Genomic DNA, 19901 nt, shown 5'->3' with positions numbered 1-19901 from the left:
TCCTGGAATCTTCCCAGAATCTCCACGTGTGAGAGGGAGAAGGAATTCCTGGTTTGTTCTGGTTGCTTCCAAAGCAGCATGTCCAGGGTTTGGAGTAACTTGTAGGTTATCTTAATCTTTTGGAAATACTGCCAAGGCTCAATCCAGTTTCATACAATCCATTTCACCTGCAAGCCTGGCTTCTTGGCTCTTTTTATTTCCTTTTTTTTTTTTCCATGATTCTCCCAGCAAGGCCCACTTGGGCATTAAACTTCTGTGATAATGTGTGAGCTTACAATTCTGTAACAGAGAAATGCTGCTTAAAGAGCAGCTTATGTGAGAATTCCCTGTGATGCAGCTGGAATTAAGGGCTTTGTGTTCCCAAGATTGTCCTGTTTAAGGGAATATTGAATTTGCTCTGGGCTGAATTCCTTCACTGTACTTTTTTAAATTAATCCACTTGAATATTTTATATTTGTGCTAAACTTGATTTTGTTGAGCTTGATGTGTGATTTCCTGTTACTGATCCATGATGGGTGAGTCTTTCAAGGCCAGGTGAATTCCAGGCAGGGGTCATGGGTGGTTTGGGAAGTGCAGCAGCTGTGTGTTTAGTTAACCTGGTTGAGTGGTTTTCCCCTGGCAGTGATTTACTCTTCCAAACCAGCAAGAAAATGCAAAGTCCAGCTCTGAACTGACAGTCTGTCCTTTCTCTTGCACAGTGTCAGGATGGGAGCTGGAGGGATGGATGAGCTTCCAGCCTGGAGCCATGTCCTGATGGGTTTGGTGTGGGGCACTGCCTGTTAGCAGTTTGACTTTCACCTAAAAAGGTGGTGTTACAGCAGGGTCTCACCTGGGAGAGGGCTCTGCCTCTGGAATTCCCCCCTTTTCTCTACAGTATGGACAGCACCTTTCTGTCCAGGTGTCCTGTGTGAGCTCCTGTCTGGGCAGGTTCTGGAGCTGCTTGTGCTCAGCCTGGGATGTGAGGGGAGCAAGAGGCAGTGGGGCTGTGGCTGGGGGTCCTGGGCTGTCCCTGGCAGTGTGGGGCTGTTGGAAGCTGCAGTTAGCTCAGAGAATGGCTGTTTGTGCTGAGAGACCCTCCCAGTGACTCTGTAACACCTGCTTTGCCTTCCCAGAGCAGAGCAAACACAGCAGGGAGCTCATTGCAGGGGTGATCACTGGAATGCCACTTCTTTGTCTTCCTCCCTCCCTCCCCAGGGCGTGGTTGCCCTTCAGCAGGACAGGGGCTGGAGCAGGGCTGGTGCTGTGGGGTCCTGCTGTGGTGTTTGGTCAGGATTCTTGACAATCTGCTTTCGTAGAGGGAAAATTTAAGGGCTTCAATTTTAGCACTGCAGAATAGAGTATTTTACAGCTCGTTTGAAACTCAGCTTCCTAAGTGAACCAGTGCTGAGTAATACTTTCAAAACCCAACTCTCCCACGTTTATTCCAACATCCTTCACAGGTGTGTGAGGGATGGACCCAGCCAGGTGCACTGAGAGCTGCTGGGTCCTGGCACTTTTCAGGCTCTGAAATGGTGAACACGTGGGAACTGAAATACTGGTCTATGCACACTGATGCTTCCCCAGCTTTCCTGGCACTGTAAATCAGAGTTTACAAGGCCTGTTTAGTGGCAATTTTGGTTCCATGACATCTTGTCCTGTGTGTGTGTGTGTTGATGTCACTGTACAGTCTGGGCTGTTGTCAGTCTCCCATTGCTGAGCAGAGCCATGTTCTGTGTCTGTCAGTGGGTTTATTCTCATTCTCCCCTGCCCTAGGAAAGTGTGACCAGCTTCCTTCCTCCCTTCCTTCTCTCCAAGCTGAGTGAGCCTGTTCCTTGGAGCACAGGAGTGGAATAGCTCTGTTTCTGGGAGAGAAAATGTATACAGCAGCTATTTATAACCTGTACATGAATGCATGATTTAATGTAGTTAAATATTCATATGGTGAGTGCCAAGACTTTCTACAGAGCGTTGTTATGTGATCAAGGTGAAGGGAAAGGATAGAACCATGGAGTGGATTGGGCTGGAAGCCTTTAAAGGCTGTCAAGTCCAACCCCCTGCCATGGGCAGGGACACCTTCCACCAGCCCAGAGTGTCCCAGGCCCTGGTCAGTCCCTGATCCCCCTACACAGAGCAGGGCTTGGTGGCACCTGGCACCTCAGGGCAGCAGCAGTGTCCAGTGGCACTGTGACCTCCACTCCACCATGTCCCAGCATGGCTTGGGGAGACAAAACTCTGCTTCTTTCCAAAAAAAAAAATAAATAAAAAAAAAAGACTCAGCTGTGCATTGCTTGGTGCATTGCCTCCACACATGGTGATTCCAGGACATTATCCATGGGTTGTGGTTGGGTGTAGCTGCAGGGAAGCTGAGTGCCAGTGCTCCAGGTGCTTGCAGCCTCCTGCATGTCCTGCAGCTCCAGGGAGCCACTGGCTGCAGGGATTTGCTGCAGAAATCACAGTTGAGCATCTTCAAGTGATGCTGTGCCTGTGCTGTTTCTAGAAGACAAAGAGCACACAGAGCTGCAGGAGATGGTGGTGTGGGGGCTGCCCAAGGCACAGGCAGGGTGGGATGGACACAGCTTTGGTGTCACTCTCAGCCTGGCAGCTCCTGCCCAGGGATGCTGTGAGAGCTGCTGCCAGCAAGGACCTGGAAGGAGCAGAGCTGCCATGGCTGAGAGCCAGGCTGGTGTGTCAGGGGGTATCTTCCACCAGCCAAGGTGGGAGTAGATGCTCTGGACAGCTTGAGAACTGGTTAGTGGCTGTCAGCTTCTCTGGGAGAAGTGTGTGAGGAGTGTGGCTGTGAGCAGAGCTGGCATGTGAGGGCTCTGCTGCAGGACTGCAGTTTTGGCAGGGAGGTCAGGAATTGTGTGGCTGTTAGGCTTTGCTTTGGATGTGGTTTTGTCTGGCCATGCTCACAGAATCATGGAATAGTTTGGGTTGGAAAACTGTGAGGTCTGTTCTGGCCACCCTCTTATGGCTCCTCATTGCTTTGGCTGCACAGAAACGTTCCTGGTTTGTTTGTGATCCTGGGAGTGTTCAGTGAGCAGAATCACCAGTGCTGCTGGCTGTTGTAAATGCAGAAATGCAAGTTGGAAAATGGGAGAAAGACCAATTGTTGAGGTACAAGAGTGTTATCTGTGGAATAGTGGGCCCCTCCACTGTCTGTGTCTGCTGAGGTACAGACTGGATGCTGCTGTGCTGCCCTGCTGTGTCTGACATGGAGGCTGCTGCCAGTCCCTGTCCAGCCACACTGGCCCTGGATCTGCAGCCATCAAACAGCCACAGGGTTGGGCCATGTGCTGCTTTGCCATTTCCAAATGACTTCCTCAGTTTTAGTAATAACTCCAGATATTCTCTTATTTCCAATGGATGGTTTTCATCCTGTTTAAATTCGTGCCTTGTCCTCTCCCCTCCTCTTCCCTAGGGAACAGGACAGCTGTGTCCCTGGAGCAGTGCTAGTCCCTGGGTGGCTGTCACAGGGCTGTGGCAGGGGTAGGTGGCAGTAGCTGGTGGCTGTCCCTGCCTTTGGCTCTGTGGGGCCACTCTGGGTCCCTGCATGACTGAGGCAGCCAATGTGAAATGCTTTGGCCTTCCTGGGCAGGCCCAGCCCTCCCCATTCCCACCATCATGGATGGGGTTATCCCTTCTTGGAGCAGTGCTGGGCATTTTCCCTTACCCAGATCCAAGCTTGGAGGGACAGCTGTGGTCTGTTGCTGAGAGCTGGGACACTGCACCTGAGGAGGGCAGGATCCTGCAGGACCAGCAGCCATCCCAGCCTGTCCCACTGCCCAGCCCTGTCCCCAGTGTGAACAGAATGTGGTGAGGCAGCATCTGAGGGGCCGTGGGGGAGCACCCAGAGTGTCACAGCAGTCAGGACAAACCCAGGCACCGATGCGAAGCCACTGGGAGAGGAGCTGTCCCTGCGCTGCCGTATTTATCTGAATTGGGATTCGGAATGTTTACCTCAGTGTACATAGCTCAACCTTTCCCTGGCAGGAAAGGGGAATTGCATGGAGCAATTGCTGTCCCATTGCTTTGCCAAACTCCTCATCCTCTCCCAGCCGGGCTCCGCATCGGTACCAACTGTCCCTCTTGGACCTTTCTAGGATGTGAATGGTAAAAATGTGAATATTTGTTGTTTACTTCCTTAGCAGAACTCCTGATGCTGTGTTTGTATGGGAAATCAGCCTGAGCAGACCCATATGCAATCGGTTTTACTTTATTATAAACTGTATATGATGTACAAACTAATAAAAACTCAAATGACGACAGTGTCACTGTTGTTCTTGAACAGGCAGATGGAGGAGATAATCCAGCTGTGTATTCCAGTGCTGGAGTGATCTGGGTGCTGGGGGTGTGGGCTCAGCTGGCCCCTGAGCAGGTGCTGGCAGATACCTTGTGGAGCTTTGGTGGAACAAACCCTTGAGGTTCTGCCAGGAGAGGCCCCAGCTGAGCGTTGGGCACTCGGCTGCTGCCAGTGTGGAAGCTTGGAGGGGGTTCCTCCACAAAGGGTCACAGGTGCTCTGGGTGGGTTTATAGCTCACTATTTTATGTTATAATGAGAATTTATTCTTATCCTTTGCTTCTGAACAGCAGGAAGTATTTTGCTGTCGTGGCAGAGCGTTTGGTACCAGAAAAGCACCAAGGCTCTCCCTGCTTTTGGCCTCAACAGTCAGAGGAGAAATAAATGCTCCTTGCCCCAGCAACATTGGATTCAGGCTGAGCTGTGCCCAGCCCACGCCTCAAACACAGTCAGTATTTACAGTGTTAGTGTGGGTTAATGTCACTCTGCTGCTCCCCTGACCCTGAGCCAGAGCAGGAGGTCAAGCTGGGACTTGACCTGGGGCTGTTAGTGGAGCTTTGTGTTAAACAATGCCCAGGAGCCACCACCCTGCTGGGCAGGGCCTGGCAGAGCACAAACCCAAGTTTCAATAAAACATTTAATGACAGAAGTGCTGGGTCAGTAACTTCCAGCCAGGGTTTAGGTTTGAGCAGATGTGAGTTACACAGTTATGGTGCCTCCACTTCCTACACTACAGGGTTACTCCAGCCTAACTCTTAACATTCAAGTGCATTAGAGGAAGGGAGTAAAATCTTGCATGAAGTCCAGTTGTGTACTTCAGACATGATTTTAGTTTCTATCAAATAATATGGAAAAGACATTAGTTCATCTCTTCCACTCCCTGCCAAGGCAGGATTGTTCCCTACAGGACAGGGGATGGTGTGTGGTCCAGACCAGGTGGAGGGATGTGGCTGGAGCCACTTTGCAGGACTTGGCTTTTTGTCCTGGTGTTTCACTTGATTTCCCCAAAGTCCATGCTTGGTATCTTTAAGAAATCACCTGGCACAGTGCCCTCCTGGCTGTCCCCAGAGCATCTCTGCTGTGAGGGACAGGAGCTGGGATGGAGCTGTGGGCCCAGCCTGCGATTAGGGCTGCCAGGACCCGCTGCCCTCAGCAAGGTCTGTCCTTAGGGACCAAACCCTTGGTAGGGACAGGATTCCTGACAGGAGTGCCCCACGCCTCGGTCTCGCTAGTTCTGACCCTGTTTGGCTGCCAGAAAGTCCCTGGGTGGGAGGGGAGGGACATCCTGCAGTTCCCCTGGCCTCAGACCAGCGACTGACAGACTTCGGTCAGTGCCAGCAGGTAAAGATCCAACGATTGTGGTTCAGAGGGAAGCGATAAAAGCCCCAGAGTTGATCTTTCTCCAAGGAAGAAAACAAGCAGGAAAACACCCCAGCTGGTTCCCTCCAAAACTCACATTGAAATCTGTGACAGTTTCAGTTAGGAGTTGCTTGTTTTCTTCCTTTTCTGATAACTCCCCAGAGGCTTCACGCTGGGGTGGGCAGGAGGGTTGACTTTAGTAAAGGTAGAATTATTTCTCTTTACACTTTTAGGGTTATAGGAGTTACTTGCCTTTTAAAAACAAACCCAGGATCTGCCCTGCCTGTGCTCCTAGATGATGGTGCAGGAGCTAAAGGCAGAGCCCCTTTTGTTGGTGCTCTGCGTTGGCACAAGTTTTCCCTTCCCATAGTATCCCGAGAACACCGCCCTCACATCAATCTTCTTAGACAGAACAAGCATCCACATACCATTATCAAAATACAGCAGCTTCCCTCCTCCAATTTCCCCCACTTGCTCCCCTTTGTTGCCCACTTTTTCCAGCTTGACAAACTCCAGCAGGTCGAGCCCGGTCTGGACGGCCTCGACGCCGCTGGCGCAGCCCAGGGTGATGTGGGCGCGGCTGCCCCGGGGCAGGGCGTCCGTGGGCAGGATCTTATCGGCGTCCCCGGGCCACAGCAGCAGCTGCTGCTCGCTCAGCTCGATGCGAGCCCCGACAGTCTTTGTGGTGATGAACAGAGCCGAGATGGACAGGGTGAAGCCTTTGCCGTAGGAAGCCTTCACAGCCTGGAGAGGGACACACACACGGGGCTGTTAGTGCTGTACTGGGGTCACTGTCCCCCTGCTTCTTGCTGTGACATGGTCAAAATACCCAGAGCATGATGTCCCAGCTCTGTGGATGTGGAGCTGGTAATATCTTTGTCTTTCACAAATTTCAATATTTAACCTGGGTTTATGTGCTCTGAAATAATCAAATCTGGGAATCTGAATACCTCAGTTCATCCTCATTCAGCTCAAGCTGTCAGAGATGATGCTGGAAGTTGTGTGTGATCAGGGAAAGTGTTTCCTGTTTCCAAAAAATATATTTCCAATCACCATCTCCACAATTTGGAGTTTTCTCTGCACAGGCCACATGGATGTTATTCCTGTCCTGTATTTGGTCTCTTGGGTCAGAGCCCATCCCCAACCCTTTCCCAGGCTCAGGGACACCCCTCTGGGGAGGGAGGGGACACGGGGGGTGTGGGGAGGAGGTGGGACCCCAGCACTCACTTCCTGCTGTGCATATTCCTCGGCTCCAGCTGCTTTTCCAAACTCAGTGTATTTCGTGGTGCAGTGCAGGACCCCAGGTGGCCTCTTCACAAAGTAGCTGGTGAGATCTATTTTTATTTTGGGATCTTCGGTAGCAGAAAGAACTGCAGGTATAGGTAAGCAATGTCACAAAGTGATCCCTCCAATATCAACCCAAGAGCCCTGGTCCCATCTCAGATCCCTTCACATCTGGTCTCTGTGACTGCTGGGGAGCACTGGGTGGGAAACCAAACCCCTCCCTCCCCCCAGGCTCACCCCGAATGGAGCCAGAGAACAGAAGCTCCTGTGCATCATCGTGGCTCATCCTAAACCTGATGATGTGAGAGTCCCCTAAGGGATGGGATTGCTCAGCCTTTCCCATTTCTCTCTCTTTGCCTTTTTCCCACCCAACCCACTGGAGCCAGGGGACACCCAGGGTCCCATGTCCTGCTGCTGCCACCCGAGCTCAGTGCCCTGTGGGGACAGAGCTAAACAGACTTGGGAAAAAGTCTCTAATTTATTTTTACTTACAAAAGCAACTTTGTCAGCTATGAGGATCAGGTTAGTAGCTTTAAAAAGCTTTTCTTGTTGACAACTTTAAAAATTGACTTTAGAAGCTGATCAGATTTGTTAACATCAACAGGTAAGAATGTAGTAAGACAACATTATACATACAGTATTTGCTCTCCTTTTTGAAGGCTTTGAGACTCCCAAGCTCATCCAAGAATGCCTGGCCAGCCTTCCTCAGGATCTCCGAACTTCTTTTGCTCAAAAACCACCCAAAATACATGGGGAGGAATTCCTTCTCCAAGCTTGGCTTCATCTTCTTCAGCTCTTCCACAGTCAGTTTCCATTGATTCTTGTCCTTTAGCTGGGGACAATCCAAGCGCCAGGGGGTTTTGGGCTCGGCAAAGATGACTTTGTATCGATACTTGTCAGCAATGTCAAAGAGCTGCTCCAGCCGCTCCCGCTCGTGGTGAGTGTCATCCAAAACAATGACGCTGATCTCCCGTTTGCAATAGTCAACTAGATCCTCATCCACCTTGGAGTACTCTTCAGGAACGGAGCTTCTTATTAATGGTGTGATTTTATAGTGATCAACAGAGATGACCTTGCAGGCGTCTTTGTAGCGATCGTGGATGGCCTGGGCCAGGGTGGATTTCCCACTGCCAGGCAAGCCCCGGAGGATGAAAAGGGTTTTGGATTCTTTGAGTGTGGAGATGGTGTCTTCATCGTCCAGGAAAGGGAAATGCAAACTCTCAGGTCTCTCTTTTGCTGATTGAGTAGACATTTTTCTAAATATTTTAGGCAGGAAAGTGTGACTCTTCTTGGAGAAGCCTCTGTTCTGAAATGGAAGGAGAAAACACTTTGCAGGGCAGGAACCCCAGAAAGAACGTGGCCCTGCTGGGACCTTTAGTGGAAAAGATGGAGCACAGGGAGCATCTCCCCACACTCCCTCACTTGGGTGCCCTGCTCAGCTGACACCTTCTCCCACAGCTGCCCTGGCTGGATGCACAGCAGGGATCCCCTGCATCCCACCCAAGGGCTGAAGGTTCAGCCCTGCTCCCCACTCTGGCCTCAGCAGCTGCACTCCTGCCCCTCTAGGAAGAGCTTCCTCAGGCACCATGAGCTGCCACAAGGCCCCACCCAGGCAGATGTGTGACACATTTAGTCTGAACGCTTGAACAAACCCCTGTGGCTGCCGGAGGCGAGGGCAGCGACCCATGGAGGAGCTCAAGGGGAACTGAAAGTCCCAGCAGGTTGAGAGCTGCCATGGTCCTGTCCCCTCACCTGACTCACAAACTGTTCCAGAGAAGAGGCTCTTTTCTAGAGCAGCCTGCAAGGATGATGATGTCTCTGAGCTGCTCTGAGGATCAGCAGCTGAGCTCCTCGCAGGAGGGAATTTGGGCTCCTCTTGAAAAGAGGAACTGAGACGGTTTCCAGGAAAGCCAAGCCCCTCCCAGCAGGTGCTAGGCAGAACTCGAAAGTGAAACCTCGAGTGCTGCGGGAAATGAAACACTCGTGGTTGGCAGCAGTGAGCGAGAAATGCTGCTGGGAGCTGGCACGGGCTCTGCCTCCCCTCCTGCCAGCAGCTCTGGTAAGCAGAATCCCAGAATAATTCCCAGTAGGGCCTGGGAAAACACGGGACTGAAAGGGAACGAGGGATTTCTTCAGCTGTGTGAGTCCTCAATAGCATCAACGAGGCAGACACTGTTTGTTGGGTCAATACAGGAACTTTCCATCCCCCTCAGCTGCCTCTGGGCCAGCCCAGCCTGGACCTGCTGTAGCCAAAGACCATGGGAGTGATGCCCAAGAAGTGAGTTTTGCCTTTGATGAAAAATTTAAGAAGTTATATGTAAATCATAACTGCTCTGCCTGGGCCCAAAAAATGTTTTGCTAGTTTGCACTTTAAAAAAAAAAAAAACACTTTTCAGATATTGATTTCCCCATCTCTTTATTCCAGAAGGTTTAGATGAGTTTTAGTTTCAAATGCCGTGGGAGCAGGAGCACAGTTCCCATGGAGAGCAGCAGGGACCTGCGGGCTCCCCAGCGAGCCCCGCGCTGCCTTCCCCGCGGGCTGGGGGCTCACGGTGCTCACACGGGAGGAAGCCGGTGAGTTACCTGCAGCGCTGCTCCTTCTCGCAGCACAGCTGCCCTATCGCAGGGGGTCGCAGGGCCGGTGCTGCGGTGGCGCCGGGTCAGGCTGTCCCCGCACCGGGCTGTCCCGCGGGCGGGGACCGGGGCCGCTGTTCTGCCGCGGCAGCTGCCGAAGGGACTGAGGCGCTTTTCAGCCCCGGGAACAAAGGAACAATCGCGGCCCCCCCCGGGCCATTGTTCGCCGCCGGCTCGGGGACAACGGGCGCCTTCACGGGCCGGGCCGGGCGGACAAAGGCTCCGCAGAGCCCGGGGGAGCGGGGTCTGGCCGGACAATCCCCCATTGAGCCGCCCCCACAAAGATCCCGCTTGTCTCCTGCTCCCCATGGAACAGGGGCTCGCCTGGAGGGAGCGATCGCTGCCCGTGCCCCGGCAGCCCCCAGGGTGTCCTGGGACCCCCGAGAGGAGCCAGGGACCCCCGGGGGGTTCTCGGAGCCCCCCAGACCCAACGCCCACGTGTCGGCCACGCCGCCGGCGCCTCCGCCCTCCCGGGAACCGGAACGTTTGCGGGGCGGAGCGGCGGTCCCGGTCCCGATGCCGATCCCGGTGCTAGTCCCGCTCCCAGTGCCCATCCCGCCTGTCCCGCTTACCATGGTGAGGGCAGCGGCTCCGGGGCGGCCGCCGGTGCGGAGCGGCGCGGCGGGGAAGCGGCTCTGGGGCGGGCGCGCCCGCGGCTCCTTTCATAGCCCCGGGACCCGCCCGCCCCCGAGGGCCGGGCCGAGCCCTCCCCGGGCCTGCGGGGGGGCCCGGGGCTCAGCTCCGCCCGGCCGCGGAGCAGCCGGTGCCGGGGATGCTGCGGGACAGTCCCGTGGGCTGCCAGAGCGGGTACGGGGCGGGGGGAGGCAGCGCTCCGAGCACGGCGGCGGCTCCGACCAGCTCCTTCCCTGCCAGGGACACACCACTCCACTGCTGGGTATGACGCTTGCTCGATATTTATTTTATCTTCCCCGCCTAGGCTGTACTTTTCCCCACTGCTCTCCTTTATTTCCTTATCCGTTTACCCCCTCTTTAACGTTTCCCTCTGCATATGTATTGTTCCCATCTGCTTATGTACCGTTTCTGGTTTCCTCTTATTGCTTTTCATCTTCATTCCCCGCCTGTTGCTCCTCTTTCTCCTTCTCTTCCTGCTTCCCAGGGGTGAGTTGTATGTTTTCACTGAAGGGGCGATCTGGGAAGGGAAAAGGAAACATAAGCCAAGTCCTAGAACTCAGCAGCTGGGCACAAGCCCCCGGGTTCCTTTAACCTCACCAGGAATCTCTCACTCCCATCTAAGTCCAGGGACAGCAGGTGCTGGGCTGCACAGCCTGAGGGAGCAGCCCCGGGGGCTGCGGGCACAGCGCCCTGCCAGGACCCTCCCACCGAAGCCCCGGGGTGTGGGTGACATCGGTGACACCAGGGGACACACAGGGAGCGCTGCCACCTCCGGCTCTAAGCCGGGCACGGCCGGTCCTGGGAGTGCAGCTGAAGCAATGCTGGGCTTCCACCCTGATTCTAATTCAATACTTGCAGGGAAATGGGTGCTGTGGGGATTCTAAGGTGCTGCTGATGTGCAGAACAAGAAACTGGGTTTTTTTCCCATTTCTGGGTGCAGAGGTGTGAACAAGTACCTTCTTGTGGGGTTTTTTCCAGCTCTGCAATGAAGCTTTTGCTCACACTGTCCAAGGCCTGAAAGGGATGAAGTTCTTAATAAAAGCACCAGAAATGCAGCTACATACCCAACATTTTCCTATTTTCTTTTGCTCTCTGCTATCATTACCAAATCCTTCCTACTGTAAAACTGCATTTCCATGGCATAACTGGCTGGAGTAGCCCAGCTGGGATTTCAGCTGCTCAGAGCTCCTCCTCCCCTCAGCAGCCCCCTTACCACAATGATGCCATTTTGAGCAGCTTCACTGGGCACAAGCTTCGCCTTCTCCAGAGCCCTTTCAAAATTCAGGATTGCAGACCGGTAGTCTTTCAATTTCACTGCAACAGACAAGGATATCAGCAAGAAGTAATCAAGCCAGTCTTGATCTGAGCACTTCTTTTTGCTGTTAAATCCTAGAGATGTTTTCAGACCAGCTACTTTACCCTAGGAGCAAAACCTGTGGCCACATCTTTACCTTGTGCCTGTGCCACCAGCACAGTGGCGTGGAGCTGCCACTCCACATCTCCCTCTTCATCTGCTGACTGCAGGGACTGCTGCCCGTATTTTTGGGCTTCTTCAGCTTTATCCAGCTCGAGGTAGCACCGCCCAATTTCATGGAACAGCCAGGCCTTCTCCAGGCTGGATTGGGCTAGTGGAATCTTCTCCTCCCAGCTTCAAGCAGAGTAAGACAGACACACTTTTACCAACCTTCACTGCGTACAGTTACAAGTCAACCACTGATGTGACAGCGAAAGGTTCGGGTGTGAAAATGTTCCCAGGTCTGGCTGCAGTGAGAACACAACTGAAGAACCATGACCTGGGTCACTCCACCCCCTGACTGCTCTGCTGCTGGGCTGTACATACGTGCTGATGGCCTGCTGGAACTTGCCAATTCGGGCATACACGTGGCCAATGTTGTCCAGGGCCCGGGACTCGGCGTCTGTCAGAGAGCTGGGACAGGGAGACAAATGGATTGTGGCACTGACATCCTCCTGCTCCTCACTCACTCTGGGTTTCTTCAGCCTCGTGGTCCCTTTGGTGCTCCCCATGCCCTCAGAGAAGCATTGGGAAGTAAAGGGCTCAGGTGAGGCTGAAAGTCATGAAATCAAGGTTAATTTTTTATTTAATCTACAGCTCTGGCTGATCTCATGAGACATAGGAGAAATGGTTTAGCTTTGCCTTTGATTATTATTAATTTTTGTGCAAATCCAGCAGTCCTTGGGAAAGTCTGTCCACTTTCCTTTGCCTCTGTTTCCCTGAAACTCATGGATGATTTCTATCTTTCAAAAAGGTGTCTGTAGTTTCCTGACACCAGCCCTGATCCTGTGCTTGTACCGAGCTTTGTTCTATGCTACAGGCAGCTCCTTTTGTAATAACAGACCCTGTGGGCTTTAATTTTTTTCTTAATTATCCTCATTCTCATCCTCAGAATCTGCTTTGCCTTCCCTTACCTTGGAGATGAAAAACCCTATGCGAGGAGCAGATAAATGCGATGGGAGTGATGGAAACACACCGGTTTGGGTGGGTCCAGCTCACACTCCTATCTCGGGGTCATTAACACGAGTCGTTAATGAGTCATTAATGAGTCTCCAGCTGCAGCCGGCAGAGGGCGCGGCCCGACCGTCACCGCCGGGTCCTGACGGCACCTTTAGAGGGATCCCAAACCCGGGCATCTCCTCCCACCCCTCTCCCGCTAATTCCTGCCTTTACCCTTCTCAGGGGAGTGGGACCACCAGCAGAGAGGCAGCCTTTTCCTAAACCAACATTGGTTTCCAAAAGGATTTTTGAAAACGAGAAACATCCACTCATTTTAAAAGCTCAGTGCTCTACTGCCAAACCTGAGTCCCAAATCACTTCAAGTCACTGTTCCATGATTTCCACCACGCTTTGCAAACTCTTGCTAAATCTAAGACTATATTTTGTTCCACTGTGGTTCAGCTGGAAGAGTTGTGGGATGTGTCTGGTGCAGACAGGTAAGTGCACCTGGAAGGGATCTTTATTTCAAGCCATGCTTAATGGTCTCTATGAAAAGGAGTTTAAGACAAAATGTAGCAGAAAACTGGTGCAATTTCAAGCCTGATCTTCCTGAGAAGAAAGTGCCTACTCAAGATTCGAGTGCTGAGACTGGGACTTGTGTCCTTTTGCTTTGCTGCAGCAGAGGTTTTGATGTGCCCTGTGCTGTGGGTCCTTAAAAATCTGCTTCAGGCTCCTTATTTTGAAATAGTGAAGATAAAAAGTCACCACACACCCTAATACTTGGGCAGAATGTGTAACCCTGTTAAACTCCCCAGGTGAGAATTACATCACCTAATACTAAAACACCCCCACAGAGGCACTTTCCCCTTTTTCCACCCACCTGAACTTCCCAGAACTTACTTCTGCCTGGCGCAATCCAGATCCATCTTATGGCTGCACAAGGCTGCCTCCATCTGTCCCATTGCCAGCTGTGCATTCCCAATGCGGCTGTGGAGGTTTCCTATCAGCTCATTCTTGTTGGGAACTTCCTCCTCTGACCATGCTTGTATCTTTTTCAGCAAACGTTCAGCTTTCCTGCAGCTTTGTTCAGCAGAGCCTCTGGCCAGCACTGGGGACAGGGGGCAGAGTTTGACACTGGGGTATGACACAGAGACACTGAGAAGTTGTGAATTCCCCACCCCTGGAAGTGTTCCAGACCAGGCTGGATGGGGCTTGGAGCAACCTGGGATAGTGGAAGGTGTCCCAGCCCATGGTGAGGGGGTGGAATGGGATGAACTTTAAGGTCCCTTCCAAACCAAACTATCTGTGACACTCGGGAAATGAGACCTGCTGAAGTAGCAAACCCTCAGACAAAGCCTGGCAATAATTAGAGCACCCCACAGCAATGGGAGGCACTCAGCTTCCAGCCAGGAACCTACACAGCTCAATATCCTCCACCTCCTTCTCGATGGATCTGCCAATTTCAGCAGGTTTGGGTTCCTTGTCGCGCTTCCTCTGGCGCCGCAGGGCCCTGCGCTCGTGCAGCCGCGCGTAAATCGGCTTCTGCTGCTGCCAGAAATCCTGGCGGCGCTTCAGGTACGAGATGCCATCTGAAACCAGGTCCAGGACTTTGATCCCCTGCCTTGTGCTGCTCTGCATCAAATCTGGAAATGAAATAAAATAGATCTGAGGTGGGAATCAGCAGATCTGAGCTGCGGTTCAGTGGGGAATTGATTTGGAATGGTTTTTGGGGTTTTTTTTCTGACACAGGCTGTCCTGGAAATGAAAGTGTCCCGTGCTCCTCAGAGCTGAGGTAATGGGGGAGTTAACAATAAACTCTGTCACCCATCCTGTGTGATTCAGTGAGCTGAGCTGGTGTTCCAGCCTCATATCTGCTGTATTCTCTGCTGTTCAGAGCCAAGAAGGGGCCCAGTCAGTGGGGCCAGCTGTGCTGAGCACATGTCCTCTGGGACAGAACATCTGTATGGCACATCTGTACTGACAGGGCACTTTGAACAGTGCTGTGGATCAGGTTGGCAGATGGAAACTGAGAGGGTTTTTACCTGCCTGCAAACCAGGCCGCCCACGTGTGTAATTAATGCTGGCAACATTGTAAAACCTGTGAGCAATCCAAATCTTAACCACTTCTCTATTTCTGCGTGAAAAAGAAACATGAGTAAAGGAAAATCTTCCTGCCTTTTTCTAAAATAAGATACTTCTCCAACTCCTGCATCTTGACCTTAACAGCATTTTCAACAAACCCACAGTGGAGTCCCAGCCCCATGAGCAAACCTGTGTCCCTACCAGTGTGGGCTCCATGTGCTATGTGAGCTCTGGTACAACTAACAAAGAGTCACAGGGATATAAAAGAGGAAAATAAACACAGAAGAATAAAAAAAGAGATGAAAGAAAAATAGAATCTGCTGAGAAGGAGAAACACCTTCGTCCTTGAGCAACTTCTCCAGGAATGCCTTGTCAGCATAAAGCTCTCCCAGAAGCTGTTGCTCTGTTTTTGGACTCTTCTTTTTAATGTGTTTTTTATCCTTTTGATCCTTTGGTTTGTTTTGCTGTTTCCGGTTGTCTTTTTTGCTCTGCAGCTAGAAAAAAGCAAAAGGAGTTGGGGAAAATCAGTGGGGAACACTGGGATGAGCAGAATTCTGTTTATACTCCACATAAGACAGTTTGTTTTTTAAATAAAAGCAAAAACTCAGTGTCTCACCAGCTGCTTTGGCCATGAGCAACTGAAACTCTGCAACCAATTGTGCTCCCTGGGGACCACAGGGGTGTTACAAAAAGGGTAAGAACTAGTTCTGGCCTCTCAGAGGAACAAGACACTACTACAAAAAAAGTGAAGCAATAAAGAAAGTGTCCATTGTCAAAACTGTGACCCTTAAACATCAGGTAAACCCAAAGTCAATATTGGAGCTAACTGTAGCCTCTTCAACTTCTGGGATGTTACTCATTAGCTTCAGATGGGTGATTGGCAACACCCCCAGATATGGCTGGAGGAGAAATTCCAGGTTTTGTTCCTTGCCTTCCTTCTTAAATTCTGGGTGGTTTGAGCCAGACCTGCATTAGAAGCAGGTGACAAACACTCTCATGGCCATTGTATTTTAATGATCAAGAGGCCCTTCAGCAGGCCCACTGCCCCCACAGCCATGTCCCTGTGGGGACTGTCACTCCTCTAGTGCCCATTTCAGCATTCCAACAACTCTAGAAGCTTCTTCAGCAAGAGCCCAGTGCTGTACCTCTGCCTGCCTGCTCACAAAGCACAGCTCCTCCTTGTTCTCCAGCTTCACTGAGGATGGATCTGCAGACACAGAGGAGTCTGTTAGTTCTGCACAGCTGCCATGCAGGGTGTTGTCAGTAAAAAGCCCATAAAGGTGCCAAACCCAAAACACTCAGTTTCAACCAAAGCTTTTCTAATTCTTTCCCATGGAATAGGGGGTGTTGGTGTGTTCTGGGAGCAGGGAATGCAGCTCATGCACCAGCTCCTCTTGGGATTTTAATTCACATGGCACCAGGGGCTCCTGTTGCAATATTCCTACAGACAGGGTACATCCTGCATGGAAACTGAAGAAGGATGCAGGTTCTTCTGGGGGGATCACAGCTGGACATAAAATGAAAGGTATTTTAAAGGTTTGTGCACTGATTAGGGCAAAAAGCCCTTTGTGTTTTCACTTGACCCCCAGTACCACCATCTGTCTGCACCCTGGGAGGGAAGAGTGAGGAGCAGCTCATTGTTTGGACTGAGGGAAGGACAGAGCTTCCAAGGCTGCTGCAGAATTCCCTTCAGTGCAGCCATGGGGCCCAGACCAGGAGCACAGACACAGGCAGGTCTCAGGAGCAGGTGCTCCCATCCATCCAGGTGAAGCAGAGTCAGGGAAGCAGTTTGGGATGTACCCTGTTAATGTGTGTGCATTTCCCAACTGTTCAAACATCCAGATCCATGCTGACGTGTTTCCATGTATCTCAGAGCTATTTCTGTATCTCAGAGCTATTGACTGATTTAAAATAAGAGTTTAATATTTTTTTAATCCATCCTTCTAGCCCAGGGGCTCCAAAGGTGGCTAGAACTCTTGACTCAGAATATTGAGCTGGGAAGATTTCAGCTGGAGCTGTGATGATATCTGAGCATTGTGCTAAGCTCAGGAAGCAGCAGGAATGGAGGAAAGCAAGCCAGATCTGGAAACCTTCCCTGTTTTTTAAATAACTATCCCATATAAAAGTGCTGCAGGCTCTGGTGCCACTGGCACGTGTTAATCCCTGCCACTGGGGGAGGGCTGAATTTTGAAATTTTGGGAGAGGGAGGCCCTGGCCTACCTGTGAATCTGTGTAGGGTGTGAGTGGGGTGTGCCTGGTGCTGGGCAGGGACAGGCTCTGGGATCCACCAGAGCAGCTCCAACCCACCACACAGGTTTGGCAGCCCCAGAGGAGCCCTGCACGGGTGCTGCTCTCACGTGTCAGAGGTGGCAGCTCCAGGTGAGGTGTGTCTGTGCCCACAGTGGGACATGTCCTGTCTGTGCCTGCTGGCAGGGCTGAGAGAAAAACTAAGGGGAAAGGGATGAGTTTTCTGTTTGTTTTGAGGCCCATGAGGTCCTTGGCCTTTCCTGTCTCTACAGGACCTGCTTGGTGATGTGAGCCAGGAATGGTGAAAGCAGAGCTCATTGCAAGAGTCAACAGTTTCATTGCTCTTTTGCAATGAAAATTGGAGGAGAGTCAGGATTTCAGGAGGCCAGTCTGAGGTAGCATGGCACATTTCATTCCAAGCTTTGAATACAGGGATAAAGGTCTCAAAATAAATTCTGTATGTAGTGCTGGAGGTGGATCATTGAACCATGGAATTAATGGTTTAGATTGGAAGGAACTTTAGAGCTCATCCAGTTCCATCCCCTGGAATTCCTCCTCCTATGGGCAGGGACACCTTCCACTATTCCAGGCTGCTCCAAGCCCCATCCAATCTGGCCTTGGGCATTTCCAGGGATTCAGGGGCAGCCACAGCTTCTCTGGACAATTTGTGCCACAGCCTCTTCACCCTCACAGGGAAGAATTTCTTCCCCATATCCCATCCAACCCTGCCCTCTGGCAGTGAGAATCCATTCCCCCTTGTCCTGGCATTCCAGGCCCTTGTAAACAGTGTCTCCAACTTTCTTGTCACCTCCCTCACAAACTGGGAGGCCACAAGCAAATCACTGATGAGATGAGCTGCTCTGGTCTGTGTTCTCTGGAAAGCTTCCACGATGATTTTGGAAACAGGAGTGTCAGGATTTACCTACAGAACTAAAGGGGTCAGCCACTGTGTATGAAAAGACACTCAGAGGAGAAAGAAAGAACAAAAGAAAAAAAGAGCAGGGTTGGCTCTTTGTGGTGCTTCTGGATTTATCTGCCACAAATAACACGGACCCAGGAGCAGAGGGGCTCTGGGGCTCTTGGCTCACTTGCAGAGCTGATTTGCCATCAGCTGTGCCCTGAACACCATTGCCCAGGCTCATGGGGGCCAGAAAGTGGCACTTCTTACTCCCAATGCAGTTGACAATTGCCTCCTCAGCCTTGTTGATGCCCAGCTGGAACTTGTGCAGGTCAGGGCGGAGCCTTCGGCCTCGGTGGTAAAACACCAACGCAAACTCAAAGTCACCCATGGTGTACAGAGCCTCTGCTTTTTGGTAAAGCCCCTAAAACGACATTTGGGGCAAGAAATTAATGAAATCAAGGGAAAATTTGATGGGTGTCAAGTAACTCCTGTCAGGCTTATGTGAGAACACAGGGTTGTAACAACTTCCAAACCTGGAGGTGTCTGAGCACATCAACAGCTCTGAGAGCCATAGAAATCTCAGGGGTGTTTGGAGTGAGCTCCTTCCTCACAGCTCTGCTCAGACCCTGCAGGGTCCCACAGATCCAGGCCAGCCCCTCCTGCCCCTTCAGCTGGTTACCTCATAGAACGTCTTGTCAATTTGGAGTGAGGCTTCAGCATCTTTCAAGGAGTTTTCTGTGTCTCCAAGTCTCAGAAAACACTTGGAGCGGGTGATAAGGCAGTGCTTGTCTCCTGCTCTCAGCTTCAGTGCCTGGAACCGCAGACACGGACATGTCACCACACGTGGATATGTCACCTGTGCTGGCTCAACACCACCAATACACAGCCGCGGGTATTTGATGCCACAGCTCCCACATGGATCCTGACGGTGGATGAGATAAAACTACAAGCATTTTGCTGAAGTTTTGTGTTTCCCAGCTTCTCTGTGCTGCAGGCGCTGCCCTGTCCCTGAACTGCCCCATCTGGGTCACCCCTCCTGCCAAGACCCCCTGGGCACACGTCCCTCCGTGCCTCTCCCTCTTGCTGCCTCTTCCCCTGTCTGAACCGAACCGCGGCCCGTTACCGCGGCCCCCCCAGGCCCCTCCCGCCGTGGGCGCCCTCACGTCACTGAAGCAGCCCAGAGCCTTGTCGTGCTGGCCGCGCCGGCTCAGGGCTGTCCCCTCGGTCATGAGACTCCCGAAGGTGACGATGGGCAAGTCATCGTCCGCCATGGCTGCGCTGCGCCGCCGTTGCCAAGCAACCGTCACAAGGCAACGCTTACTTCCGGTGAGGTGGCCCGCCCCGGAAGTGACGCACGGCGCTGGCGGCGCGCACGCGCGGTGCCGGTGTCCCGGGCGGGCCCGGTGCTCGCCGTGCCTCCGGCCCGACTCCGTGCGCTTCTGTTCTGCCACCCGCGTTCCCGGAGCCCTGCGGGTGGGAGTGCGGCCGCTCAGTACAGCGCGACTGCCGAACACCGGGCAGAACCGGACACAGCAACCGCCTCCCTATTACAGTCGCTTATTCAGTGCTGGTTTGGTGCTCGCCGCTAGTCCCGGTACCGGTTTCAGCGCTGAGGGGGTCTAATCCTGGCCAAATAAATGACGAACGGCAAATGCTTCTTCACTCCCATCAGCGCTCCAGCCCTGACTTTATTTTGGCGCTGGGTCAGACCCTGCGCCAAGATCAGCGCTCGAAACACTTTGTTCCTGCCAAGTTGACTCAGAGTAAGGGCGGGGGGAGGGCATGTGTCCCGCTCGGAGCCGGTGACATTAAATGTCACCACGAGGCAGATGAGCAGCGGCAGGCGGGAGGCGGGCTGCGGTCACGCCAGGCTAGGCAGACACGCACTGCCGAGCCCGCCTGACACACCCCGTCTCCGGTCCGGGAGTTTCAGCCAGATTCAGCGTTTTGCATGGAGATTTTTTCCCCTCACTAGCACAGCAGGGTATAACACGGGGTGGGCAGCAACGCTGTGTTCGTCAGGGCTGTGC

The 19901-nt window shown here is 52.4% G+C and overlaps 2 protein-coding genes across 2 annotated transcripts; both read right to left on the bottom strand.

Moving 5' to 3' along the window:
- Nucleotides 1–4179: 4179 nt before the first annotated feature.
- Nucleotides 4180–10268, bottom strand: CNP (2'',3''-cyclic nucleotide 3'' phosphodiesterase). The gene is made up of 4 exons (XM_079328009.1): nt 10129–10268; nt 7559–8228; nt 6866–7008; nt 4180–6382 (listed from the first exon to the last, which is right to left on the bottom strand). Exons 1-4 carry the CDS (start codon nt 10129–10131, stop codon nt 5930–5932), a joined length of 1269 nt encoding a protein of 422 aa, XP_079184135.1. The 5' UTR covers nt 10132–10268; the 3' UTR covers nt 4180–5929.
- Nucleotides 10269–10454: 186 nt separating this feature from the next.
- ODAD4 (outer dynein arm docking complex subunit 4) lies at nt 10455–19197 on the bottom strand. Its single transcript, XM_079328001.1, has 12 exons — nt 19035–19197; nt 18551–18682; nt 18139–18292; nt 15869–15930; nt 15061–15217; nt 14060–14284; nt 13542–13749; nt 12030–12116; nt 11641–11837; nt 11403–11503; nt 11146–11203; nt 10455–10706 (listed from the first exon to the last, which is right to left on the bottom strand). The coding sequence occupies exons 1-12, from the start codon at nt 19140–19142 to the stop codon at nt 10609–10611; spliced, it is 1587 nt and encodes a 528-aa protein (XP_079184127.1). The 5' UTR covers nt 19143–19197; the 3' UTR covers nt 10455–10608.
- Nucleotides 19198–19901: the final 704 nt, after the last annotated feature.

The sequence above is a fragment of the Erithacus rubecula genome, assembly GCF_903797595.1.
Source record: "Erithacus rubecula genome assembly, chromosome: 27".
NCBI classification, from domain to species: Eukaryota; Metazoa; Chordata; class Aves; order Passeriformes; family Muscicapidae; genus Erithacus; species Erithacus rubecula.
This window is presented reverse-complemented; position numbering and strand designations above follow the sequence as displayed.